General features: G+C 39.4%; 1 protein-coding gene across 1 annotated transcript; it reads left to right on the forward strand.

Moving 5' to 3' along the window:
- The first annotated feature begins 5,156 nt into the window (after positions 1–5,156).
- Positions 5,157–7,734, forward strand: LOC147612148 (putative inactive purple acid phosphatase 29). The gene is made up of 4 exons (XM_086784014.1): positions 5,157–5,520; positions 5,624–5,771; positions 5,932–6,374; positions 6,741–7,734. The coding sequence occupies exons 1-4, from the start codon at positions 5,188–5,190 to the stop codon at positions 7,209–7,211; spliced, it is 1,395 nt and encodes a 464-aa protein (XP_086640140.1). The 5' UTR covers positions 5,157–5,187; the 3' UTR covers positions 7,212–7,734.
- The last annotated feature ends 5,089 nt before the right edge of the window (positions 7,735–12,823 follow it).

Here is a 12,823-nt window from a genome sequence, read left to right on the forward strand (position 1 = left end):
AAGCACCTTGAAGCTCCTGATACTAAACTAGTCATCATATACATGAATGAGTGAGCTTAGAAAATAGTACCAACAACGCAAGCACCACATGTACATGTTTAAAAGTACTCCCCTTCACAAACACCACATGTACATACTTCCCTTCATAGATATGCTCGAATAAAATACATGTCGAAGATACTTTTAATACACTTGCAATGTTGTAATATACTTTGTTTCATCACCATGAGATAGCCAATACATATGTGAAACATCATGTAATGTTGCAATATACTTTGCTTCACTACCATAGGATTACCAATGTAATCATATGCATGTGCTACGCATACTAGTAGTTGAAATTGCCCCAAAACTAGTATATGTAGAGTCCTCCAACAAATACATATGTTATGCATGTTCATTTTCTGAAATGTGACAAAATACTTGCTGCCCAACCATCAACTTTTCCCAAAACCAACGAGCAACTCCTTCCCAAATGAATCTTTTTCCAAAATGCAAGCTACAACTTGTATAGCCCAACCATCCATGACTTTTTCCCAAAATAAAACCTTTGTCCAAATGCAACCTACAAGCTATACAATCCAGCAATGGCAAAAAAGCATCCATCACTGTAATGGCATTGCCCGCCTATCTTTGCTTTCCAACCAAGTACTAAAGACATCATTCCAATGAATTTGAAACGCTTCACTTGCGTTAAGTGATAACAACATCAAGGCATCAAGGGTTTCCAAGCACAAACCACATCTCATGTTATTTTTAATAGCATTTTGACAAGAGAAACCCCGTTCACATGATGCTGTGCTAGCTGGAACAACAATGCTTGCTTGCCATAAGTGCATCAACCCTGGATATGTATCCCACCATGTTTTTGTATTGCTATAAATTTTTCAAGAATCATACATACCCCTATTTCTAGCCACTCTATATAGCATACCCACAAAATCCTCTCGTTCACCAAGACACCTTTTGATGTCGGACTATCAACGTTCAGCTTATTGATAAGCCTTTCCAACCATTCTATGGTCTTTTTCCCCTATCAATTGGATCTGGAGGATATGTGGAAGGATTAAATAACTTAATTGAGTTGAAGACACCAAGGTCAAGGAACCTATTATTTAAAGCATCCAACACATTTTGTACATATGCTTTTCCAATAGAGATGGATTCAACAAGAGAACCCACTTCTCTTTCAACATCCTCAGGCAACACATTCAAATTAAGCGTTGTCTCCTCATCTTTGCTACCACTTGATGCTCGAGTTCTTTTATTTTATTTAGCTTGTTTTGGGATTGGGATAAACTTTAATGCATGTGTGTGAGTATGCCCATTACAATCAGCATATTTTAAACTCCCTTCCTTTGACATGTCTAAAAACTTAGAAAGATACTTTGAGCCCACACCAAAATTAGCATCAGAAGTTATATATCTCATTGTTAACTTCTCAAATGTCAAATCCAAATATACACCAATCATTGTGACATCAATGTTCTCTCTTTGAAACTCCACATTCAACTTATTCAACTCAATAAGAACATCAGCTAGCAAATGGATTACTTCGGGCTCACCACTTCACAACCCAGCAGGCACCCTGCTCGCTTTGGCTACGTGTAGCGCCTACACGAGTTCTGCATGAAGAGGGATGATTCACAACCCAATGCCCACCCTACTGGATCCCTTGGGCGGTGGGCCTTCATCTTCAAAACTGCAGGTTGTTGTGGACCGTGGCAACTGTCTTGGACGATAGGACTCAGTCCAATATTGATATTTGTTTAAACTAGATATTTCAATCTTGATTGTTGAATCTTGATATTTGTGTAGATGGTATTGTGTGGGAGTGCAATCTTGAAAGTTGATATTTTTTGCTTCTTTTATGTAGGTTGAGTCCTACTATGTAGTCTGAAATTTGAATCACATATTTGTGAATCATCTCTCTTCAATGTTCATCGTCTTGGAAGTCGCCTCAGGCCCACTAACCCTAACTGTGCTCGCTTCTGCTGTGCTAACCTTGTCTTTGCTCTTCTCACTCATCTCACCTTTGCATGCGTTGTCGCGGCCTGCTGCCTGTGTGCGTGAAGGACCTGTAGGCTACATGCAGTGGCACTATGGTGCTCTTTTATTTGTCAAAGCCATGGCCAAGCATCAGGTAATCTTTTTTTTCCTTTTACTGAACCTGTTTTTTTCTCAAATTGTTAATGAATCGTGGGCAATGGCCATACCTAAAACATGGGATTTTGAATAAATTAGGGGATGTATTAATGGTGTCTGATGTGGGTGTTATGGATGGAGATTCAATCACATTATTTTTTCTACATGCTTTTGTAAGAGGTGTATATTATATAATATAGATGGAGATTCAATCACATGGTTTTTGTAGGAGAGACCAATGAATGACATGACGGTGCATGATATGGTAGTTAGGTATTATATTGGGTTAACTTGAATTTGTGTAGTTTTCTTTGCTCCATGGTGATACATTTGACTAACTTGATGATGATTGAGCGTGGATAGAAAGTGAATCTTAGCAAACTCAAAATAATTGTATAATGTATTCTTGTAATATTGTAATTTGTAGAGGCGATTCAGCTTGGTAACTTTGTTACTGCTGTTACACATCTATCCCTACCTAACATATTTAAAGCCTTAGCTTAAAGTTGTTTGCTTGGGAGGATGGGGATGCATTGTAAAAGTATTGAGCTTGATTTGATATTGAGTCTTTCTTCATGCTAATGTAGTTGGTAGGCAATTTAGATATGGAGGGTCGGCGGTCTATGGTAATACCTCATAGGGAGAGACGTAAAAAGAGTGAATCCCAGCCCTCAATAGCCTCATTTATGTCTAAAGTGGTCAATGTCAATGCAAGAAATGAGAGTGAGAGCTGTCCAAATGATGCTCCGGTTGCTCCGAAGTCTTCATCAAGCAAGCCCAAAAGGAGGTGGAGAAATCAATGGAATCTTCTTTATCCTTGGGCATACTTGTGCAAGTCCCCATGTAATGAGGATAGGATCAAATGTACATGGTGTCAAGATATAGGCAAAGTCAATACGTTTACGAAGGGAGGGTCCCAAAGCATTCAGCTTTCAGCATTGAATGAGCATGCAAAATCAGCTGGTCATAAAATGGCAGTAAGTGCTCATCGTGCAAAGATAAAGATTGGTGGAAAAGGACCAATAGATGAGGGTATTGAAACTATAGTACATTCTGAACAGTCAAGTATTGTAACTTGCATGAAATTCGTCCATTTTTGTGCATGCAATGATATTGCATTGGAAAAATATCCGGTTCAATGTAAGCTCCAAAGGGATCTTGGTACTCCCAATATGCCGGCATCTGATGAGTATGGAGCTTATACTAATCTTGTTTCTGGAAGGGAATTCTTGATAGCCATGAGGGATTACATTAGAAAGCGGTTGCGTGCTGAAATTTGTGAGTCCCTTTTTTTCAATCTTGATTGATGAAAGTACGGATCGAACCATGGAGAAGCATTTGATCATCTATGCAATGTATTTGAATGGTGATAGTAAAGGACAACCTACTTGTAAGTTTATGGGTCTACTTCCCGTACATAATGGGTCTGGTGAGGCAATCTACAATGCTGTCCAAGCATTTATGATAGAGACCAATTTAGACATGAATAAACTTGTTGCATTTGCAAAACGGATGGTGCTTCAGCATCATGCACAGGTCATAAGACTGGTGTGGTGGCACGATTCCAAGCATCAACTCCACGAATCATGGGTGTGCATTGTATTGCACATAGGTAGGCACTCGCAGCAAAAGATGGTTTTGTGTCAAATCCTCATGTGTTTGCCTTTGTTGAGAAGGTAGCAAACAAGGTGTATGAATGGTTGGGAAAGTCAACAAATAGGCTTGTTGAGCTGCGAAAATTGATGCATGATTTTCATGTTATGGATTTGAAAGTGTTGCCATTCGATGGTTGTCTAGAGGACAAGTTATGGAGAGGTTGGTTTCTTCAATGCTGCCTGCTATTTTGGAGCAATGAAGAATGCATGAGAAGAAGTGGTATGCCTATCAAGTGCAATTTGCACTCAACACACAGAGACAAGAAGCGCTCAACGCAGATGGAGAGTCGAGAAGCAAGGCAACCGCAGATGGAGAGTCGAGAAGCAAGCTTGAAGCGCCCAGCCCTTGTTAGTCGTAGATAAAAACAGGTTTTGGGGGAGGGGGCTGGCCCCTTAACATCCATCGACCAAGGTGCCCCACTGCCCGAGGACCGGTGGGTTGCGAAGCTGTGAGTCCGAAGCGCTCAATAGAGACAAGAAGCACTCAACGCAAATGGAGAGTCGAGAAGGAAGGCAACCGAGAAGCAAGGCAACCGCCGTAGATGGAGAGTTGAGAAGCAAGCTTGAAGCGCCCACTGCCCAGGCTCCAACCCTTGTGAGTCATAGATAAAAGCAAGCTGCAGAGGGGAGGGGGCTCGCCCCTCAACAGCCATCGACCAAGAGGCTCAAGGCTCAAGCTATTAGCCTAATTAGTGAAAGCCTAATTTTTAAAGGCATCCAAAGCATCAAAGCATGCAAACTTAAAATCAAAGCATGCAAACTTAAAGAGAGTAGGTGAGTTTACTCACGGTTATAACTTATTTCCAATTTCCAGTCTCTAGGCTCTAAGCTTCCAACAATTAAATTAATTAAAATATGTAAACTTACATGCTTTGAGTTAATAGCCTTACTTAATGCAATTATAAGCCAGGATAGTCTCCAATTTCCAAGGTATTTAAAATTTTAATTTTTAAATTCTAATTTTCAGTTTCTCTCCTTGGTCCCACATTAAAAAGGAGCTTTAGGGAATCGGGATATATTATTCTAAATCTTGATATAATATTATTTATAAGGCTTATATATATATATATAATGAAAAGCAAAATTTTTAGACCACATTTCAAATGACATACATTCTTAAATAAAACATTTCACAAAATGACATGCAATTTCTAAGCTATTGCATGTTTTTTGACGTGAAAAAAAATACTTGAACCTTTTTTGACAGGTAAAAAGGCCCTTGACAGGCAAAACACCAGTCAATTTTAGGCCCTGGCAGTGTCACTCACTGAGTGGCACTGCCACTGACTGAGTGGCACTGCCACTGGTGAGAAAGGATGCATGTCAGCCCTCAGGTTCCCGAACATTGATGATTGCACCCAAGCGTGGGCGCAGTGGAGACTCGGCTATGGCCCGCCGGCGGTGCTTGGAATATAACGGTTTGTCGTCAACAGAAGCATGGTGGAGCCAGGTGGACCACATCACTCTTCTTCTTGTTATCATCATGTCATTACGAAGTTGCAAAGGGACGCTAGCTTCACAAATTAGCCCTACTATTAATCAGAAGTACGGAATCATCAGTGATCACACAATTTTTTTACACAGACCCCTAGCCATGGAACCCTGTCACCTCATCTTTCTGCTATGCTGTGCTTCAATGCTTCTTGTATTCTCTCCACAATGCTGCTCAGCTTGCCCCCTCCGTTTTAATCCAACAACAGGGCAATTCAAAATCCTGCAGGTAATGCTCGAGATTTGCGAACCCTAATGCCTATCATCATAAACCCTAATTCTCAAAGTTTTAAACCCTGATATTATGCTTTTCTGGCCCTAACTCTTTGCAGGTGGCAGACATGCACTATGCAAATGGCGCCACTACCCCATGTGAGGATGTGTTGCCTGCACAGTTTGCTACATGCTCAGATCTCAATACTACAGCGTTCCTCAATCGGATGATAGCGGCAGAGAAACCAGATTTGATCGTCTTCACAGGCAAGAACCCTTATGACATCACAGCTTTTGATGTATTTCTCACTAACGGCATGTAAATGCCGTCTTCTTCCCAAACATCTTTGATGGTTATCTCTTATCTGTTTAAACCCAAGCAAAACCCAGTGTTTTTAATGTCTTACTGCACCCTGGCCATACACAGGAGACAACATCTATGGCTCTGATTGCAATAATTCCGCGGCTTCACAGGTTGTGGCTTTTGCACCCGCTGTAAATGCGAAGATCCCATGGGCTGCAGTGTTGGGAAACCATGACCAAGAAGGCAACCTCGACCGCAAACAGCTTATGCAGCAGATAGTCTCCATGAAATACACTGTAGCCCAGATAAACCCTTACTCCAGCAGCTCTTCTATATCTCATAATGGCCACCTTTGTGAGTGCAGCTTGTCGGCTCATATTGACGGTTTTGGAAACTATAACCTAGAAGTTCAAGGTGTTCAAGGATCTCAATTAGCCAACAAGAGTGTCCTCAATCTCTACTTCTTAGACAGCGGTGATTATTCCACAGTCCCGGGCATAGGTGGGTATGGCTGGATAAAGCCTTCTCAACAGGTCTGGTTCTCTCAGACATCTGCAAAACTGCAGGTAAAAAAGCCTCTTATCTTTCCCAACATGCAACACTCATGGATTAAGAGCCTTAAACATATATAAATTATGAGTTTTACAGATGGTTTTTGCATTCCTGATGCATGTGAGATGTGAGAAGCGATTCTTGGTGGAATCTCAAAGATGGATTAAGAGTTTTTAACATCGATTTAAAGTCTTATAATCAAGGCTCTTCACATGTGCAAAAAAGTCAGAGTACTATGTTATCAGTCAAGCATGTCTCAGTTCCCATGGATTATGAGTCTAACATGGTTTTACATGGTCACATTGCTACATCTATCTCTGTCTGTCTTTCCTTGCACCGGCAAAGAGCCCTATCTAAAGAGCTTTGTCCATAAACCGCAGGCTGAGTACAAGAGCAATCCGGCTGCACAAAACGAATCAGCTCCAGGCCTGGTCTACTTCCACATCCCCGTACCGGAATTCAGCTCATTTGATGCATCCAACATGACCGGTGTGAAGCAGGAGGCCATCAGTTCACCATCTGTGAATTCAGGGTTTTTCACAACCATGGTGGAAGCTGGGGATGTGAAGGCAGCATTTGTGGGCCATGACCACATCAATGATTTTTGTGGAGAGTTGAGGGGGGTGAGTCTGTGCTATGGGGGTGGGTTTGGTTACCATGCCTATGGTTTGGCAGGGTGGTCCAGAAGAGCTAGGGTAGTGGTGGCATCTCTGGGGAAGGATGCCAATGGAGTATGGGCTGGAGTCAATGAGATAAGTACTTGGAAAAGCTTGGATGATGCTGCTTTCAGCACTGTGAACAAGCAGGTATTATGGACCCCTTCTCTTGCAACCACAGGAGTACAGCCTTGACCAGGGGCTGCTTAAAACTTATTGCAGCGCAATGTAATGGTATGGATGGGGAGGATTCCCCGTTGTCATCAACAACGGGGAGGATTCCCCGTTGTCATCAACAACGGGGTTGGTATGTGGCTCATGAGGCATGGTATATGGATCATTAGGCATGAAACTAGTGCACTATATGCAGGGTATTTGGCTTGAATAAAGAAGGGCATCAAACTAGGTACTTATCTCTACCTGGTGGCAACAAAGGGTCATACGTGCCCATAATCCTGTTTTTAATAAGAAGAACAAGAGTGCATCAAAGCCAGGTTTGAGAGAGTGAGATCAAGATTTTAGTTACTATTCATTCTTTCAGATGCTGATCTTACTATATGTAATATTACTAAATAAAAAGAAGTGTAAAAGTGAGACTGCAGGTCTGATCCTTGCCATCTGAGATTCAGATTTTAGATATAGATCAGTCTTTCAGGTGCTACTTTACTACATGTAAACATTACTATACAAAATAAAAGTGTAATATCTTTAGTTGTTATTTATTGAGGAGCTGGTTGTGTAATGTCCCTTGTCATGTCATCGACGAGTGGTTAAGGGATTGAAGAGCTAGCGTGCAGATGGGTTTGACCCCTGTGTGTTGCAACTATGAGCGACTTGTTGAATGAAGTGAGTCTAAATAACCCCGTGGTGAAAAACCCTCTCAAAAAAAGAGTTAATTACACAGATCAAGGCTATCTTTGTGAAGCTTGGGATTTAAATAATTACCTAAGCAAATGAAGCTGAGGCTCAAGTTCTTATGTAAAACCTAGTCTACCTAGCTAGCTATCCATCCAATGAGATCAACATGAAGCAATATAATTTACTCAACGTATATGTGATTATCCCATGAATCACCATGATGGATGTTTCATGCATTCAATCCTGAATGCATAGAGGAGAATGATTATCCCATGAATCACCATGATGGATGTTTCATGCATGGTGGAGAATCAAGTTGAACTTGCTCCATCAACTTTTCCCCTCGAGTACAACATCACTATGTATCCAATGCTAGCATACCATGTTGACATACCATGCCTCTATCATGCAAGCCTAAACATGTGCATGAGGTATACCACACAAGAATGTGAGGAGGATACATTTACCCATGCTCATTCCCCCCTTATATGAATCTTCCTCGGCTTGATCTCCAAGAGAAGACTTGAATTTTTCAAAGAGTTCTCTGCTAAGAGAGCCTTTGTAAAGGTATGAACCACACAATCATGGGAACCAATACAATCTCTTCGGCTTCAACTTGTGCCCTAATAAAATCGGAATGAACCTTAAAGTGTTTTGACTTTTTATCATGAAAACGATTATGGGCAAGATGTTTTGAACTTTGATTGTTACTGAAAATGATCATTGGTTCTTTGACATCCTGTAGGCCAACCTCAACCATTAGCCTTTTAAGCCATAAAGCTTCTCTCGATCTTTAACATAATTTATAATCAACCTCATAAGAGCGAAGTGCAATAGTTGGTTGTTTTTTACTCCACCAAGAAGCAACTCCATTACATACACTAATGTGAAAGATTGAAAGAAGCCATCTTTCGATCTTTCACATAAGGATTTATAATCAAGAGCTAAGTGAAACAGTTGGTTGTTTTTTACTCAACCAAGAAACAACTCCATTATTACATACACTAATGTATAACCATTAGTGGACTTCCTTTCGTTGGCATCACTTGCAAAGTCAATTCACTAAAACCACATAAATTCAAGACCATGGAGTAATGTACTTTAATACCCTCTTTGCAAGTGTTCAATGAACTACTTTTGGAGCATGCTATGCTAAGACACTTTGCATATAGCAAACTGAATGCCAACTCTCAAGTCCATAAGAGACCCAACAAGCTGGCTATAAAGAGTATGGTGCAACACTTCCTTATCTTCATTAATTTCCAAATTATGATTGGCTTCTATGGGGGTAGAAAGCATCCATTTTGATTTTCTCCAAATTATGATTGGCTTCTATAGGGGTAGAAAGCATCCATTTTGATTTTCTCCAAAGTAGCTTCTGTGTACTTTCCTTGAGACAGGAACATAGTATCTTAGGATCTCCATATTTCAATCCCCAATATGTAATGCAAGGGACCTAGATTTTTCATGTTTAATTCTTTAAATAAGTAATTCTTAATCTTTTATGGTTATCACACATAAACAAGTCATCAACATAAAGAAGAAGGAAAGTGATGTGACCATCTTTTTGTTAAAAGTAAAGAGAATGGTTATAAGCAGATTTCACAAAGCTAAGTTTTGCAAAGTAAGATCCCATTCTTGCACACCAAGCCCTTGGGACTTGCTTCAAACCATATGATCTGTTCTTGAGCTTGCAAACCAAATGTTCTTTACCTTTCACTTGGTTCCATGTAGACTTCTCCATCCAAGTAACCATTAAGAAAAGCATGCTTAACATCTAGTTGATAAGCATCCCAATGTTATATAAACCATATGATCTCTTCTTGAGCTTGCAAACCAAATGTTCTTTAACTTTCACTTGGTTGTATGCAGAACTCTGCATCCAACTACCCATTAAGAAAAGCATGCTTAACATCTAGTTAATAAGCATCCCAATGTTATATAAGAATTAGCAATAGACAAAAATAACCTCTTATGGTTTTCACCTTTTCTACATAATCAATACCATGCTTTTGTGCATAGCCTTTGGTAACCAACCTGGCTTTGTACCATCCTGAGCATACTTTAGCTTGTACGTCCATTTTTAGCCCCCAATCTTACAATAGCCCCAATGAAGATGTATTTCATGCTTTTGTAATCAACTTTCCACCTATCTTCCTTAGGAACATGGGCATAATAAGTGCAACCAAAAATTTAAAAATAATGTATCAATTGGTTCTTTTCGAAACAAAAGTTCATAAGGAGTTTTACATGTAATGGTACACCAATCGGCATTTGGTTCACAATATGACAAGCTATATGGGTAGCTTTAACTCAAAAGATGTATGGCACTTTCTTCTCTGCCATCATGGCTTTTGCACATTCAGCCTCTCACTAGCATTTTGCTAAGGTTGTTGAGGTGTTCTTAAGCAAGAGCATTTTCTTTTGATACCTTTTTCATGATAAAATTACTAGATATCATTAGGGACATACTCTCACCCATTATCACTTCTAACACACTTAACATGAGTATCAAATTGGTTTTCCTCCATACTGCAAACCATACTGCAAAATGACCAAGTGTGTGTTTCATGAAGTAAACCCGAATATATCTTGAAAGTGAGCAATCATAGATGAAAGTGATGAAATAAGTGTAGTCACCAAATAATTTGGTTTTGGTTTCCCAAACATCACTATTCACAAGATCAAATACATGAGAAGCTCTATGTTAAACCTTTTAGAAAGGGAGCTATATAGCTTTGCCAAACAAAATGCTTCACAAACTTATACAAAGACTAAGCTGATGTAAACCTTATACAATATGCTTATTCTAAGCATCAAAAGTGGCTTATAATTCAAGCACCCAAACCTCTTATGCTAGAGATCTTCAATAGCACCCATTTCATGCACCTTTGGAATAGAAGCAACTAACCTATAAAGCCTTCCATCCTTGATACCTTTGAAACAAATTGATAACCCTTTGATTTGTCTCTAATAAGAAATTGCTGATCACCATCCAATTCAACCTTCATATTATCAATTTCAGCTAATGTGGGAACATGGAGAACATAATCCACACTTATAGACATATGCATGGTTATGGAGCCCACACCTTGAATGTTATTTGCACGATTAACAAATATATACATCACATTTTTTCAAGAAGAATATGGAGTGAATTGCTCAAACCACTCACTGTGTGGGAAGTCTTGTGTGAAGAGGAACCTCTATAATTCACTATGGTTCTTGATTTTTATGAAGAGAAATGCTATTACTACAAGCATTTGAAATGTCACTTTGCATTAAATACATAAGCATCTCTCACATTAATCAGATCGTGACTTAATCTTTGAGATGCCATAAAGAGAGATCCTCAAACGAGGAGTTGTTTCTACATTGATTAGCAAAATTTCCAATCTTACCATGATATTGCCATTGCACCACTTTTAGATGAATTAGCATTAGATTGATTTTCATTAGAGCTAGGAATTCAAGAAGTGTTAAAGTTAGAAGAAAAAGAAAAACCACGTGTTCCTTTGCTGTAGTTGTTCTTCCACTTGTTTTTGCCTTTTCAATTTTCTTTGCTTGCTACACGGAGGTTAATTCCACATTACTTTCCTTTTTTTTGTCATATGCTCCTTTAAAAGTAGAACCTCCAACAAGTCTTCCATAGTAGGCAAAGTTTTGTGGATTGCTAGTAGACTGAGCCTTAAACTATGTTTTAAAGCCCTCCCTCAAGACAAAGGAATTAGAGCTAGGAATTCAAGAAGTGTTAAAGCCCTCCCTTAAGACAAATGAATTAGAGCTAGGAATTCAAGAACTGTGTTAAAGTTAGAAGAAAAAGGAATACCACATATTCCTTTGCTTTAGTTGTTCTTCCACTTGTTTTTACCTTTTTAAAATTTCCTTTGCTTGCTACAAAGGTATATGTATTTATGTTAATTACACATTGCTTTCCTTTGTTTTATCATATGCTACTCTGAAAGTAGAACTTCCAACAAGTCTTCCATCATAGGCAAAGTTTTGTGGATTGCTACTAACAGAGCTTTAAACTATGTTTTAAAGCCCTCCCTCACAAGACAATTTGAATAATGTCTTCTTTCTTAATTTTATCTCTAATAGCCTAAAACTACTTATGATAGTTCTTCACCCTCCTAGTACAGCACACATTCATAATCTATCTATCATCTCATTGTGTGCTTCCTTGAGCTTCTCCACTCTGTGTGTGTGTGTGTGTGCACGTGTTTCGGTAACCCTGTTTCCAACAATTGGTATCAGAGCATACGCTCTTCACCCCTGTTGTTGTTGATGTGCTGCCTACCCTTCACTTCGAGTCGCTTGTCTTGTTGAACTAGGATCAAGGAGTCCTTTTGGGAGAAGAAAGAGGATTTTGAAGTGTGCAATACTTTGTACTACAGTTTTGTGGTCAAATTTTTGTTCTAGACACATTTTGGGATCCGTTCGTGTGATTTTTGATGTGCAGGTCTCCATTGTTAATTCCTTTATTATTAGTAGCCACCTTGAGTGTATCAAATGATCACTTAGTACATACAGGTTGCATGATTACTTGCTTGGGTATTATCAGAAATGGTAGATAATGGTGTATTTTGGATGTTATCATGTTGAGGATAAGCTTGATGGGACCAGCTTCCCATTATGATCCCATATAATGCAGCATGTATTGGTAGCTAATAAACGGCTATGGAATATTGTGGTTGGTACTAAGAAGTGTCTTGGTTCTTTTGATGAACATAATGTAGAAGGCACATCTACAGACACTGACATGGTACGTTATCACACAAGAAAGCATACCTCCTATGCAGGAGACAAACAAAGTGGGATGGAAGAGATGCGCAAGAACATGTATTGCTTACTTTGTCAATCAAGAGGAGTATCATTCCTCACATTCGATCATGTAGGAGTATCATTCCTCACATTCGATCATGTAGGAGTGCTAAACATGTTTGGGA

This window comes from Cibotium barometz, chromosome 46, assembly GCF_041138505.1.
Source record: "Cibotium barometz isolate CiBa-2024 chromosome 46, ASM4113850v1, whole genome shotgun sequence".
Classification (NCBI taxonomy): domain Eukaryota; kingdom Viridiplantae; phylum Streptophyta; class Polypodiopsida; order Cyatheales; family Cibotiaceae; genus Cibotium; species Cibotium barometz.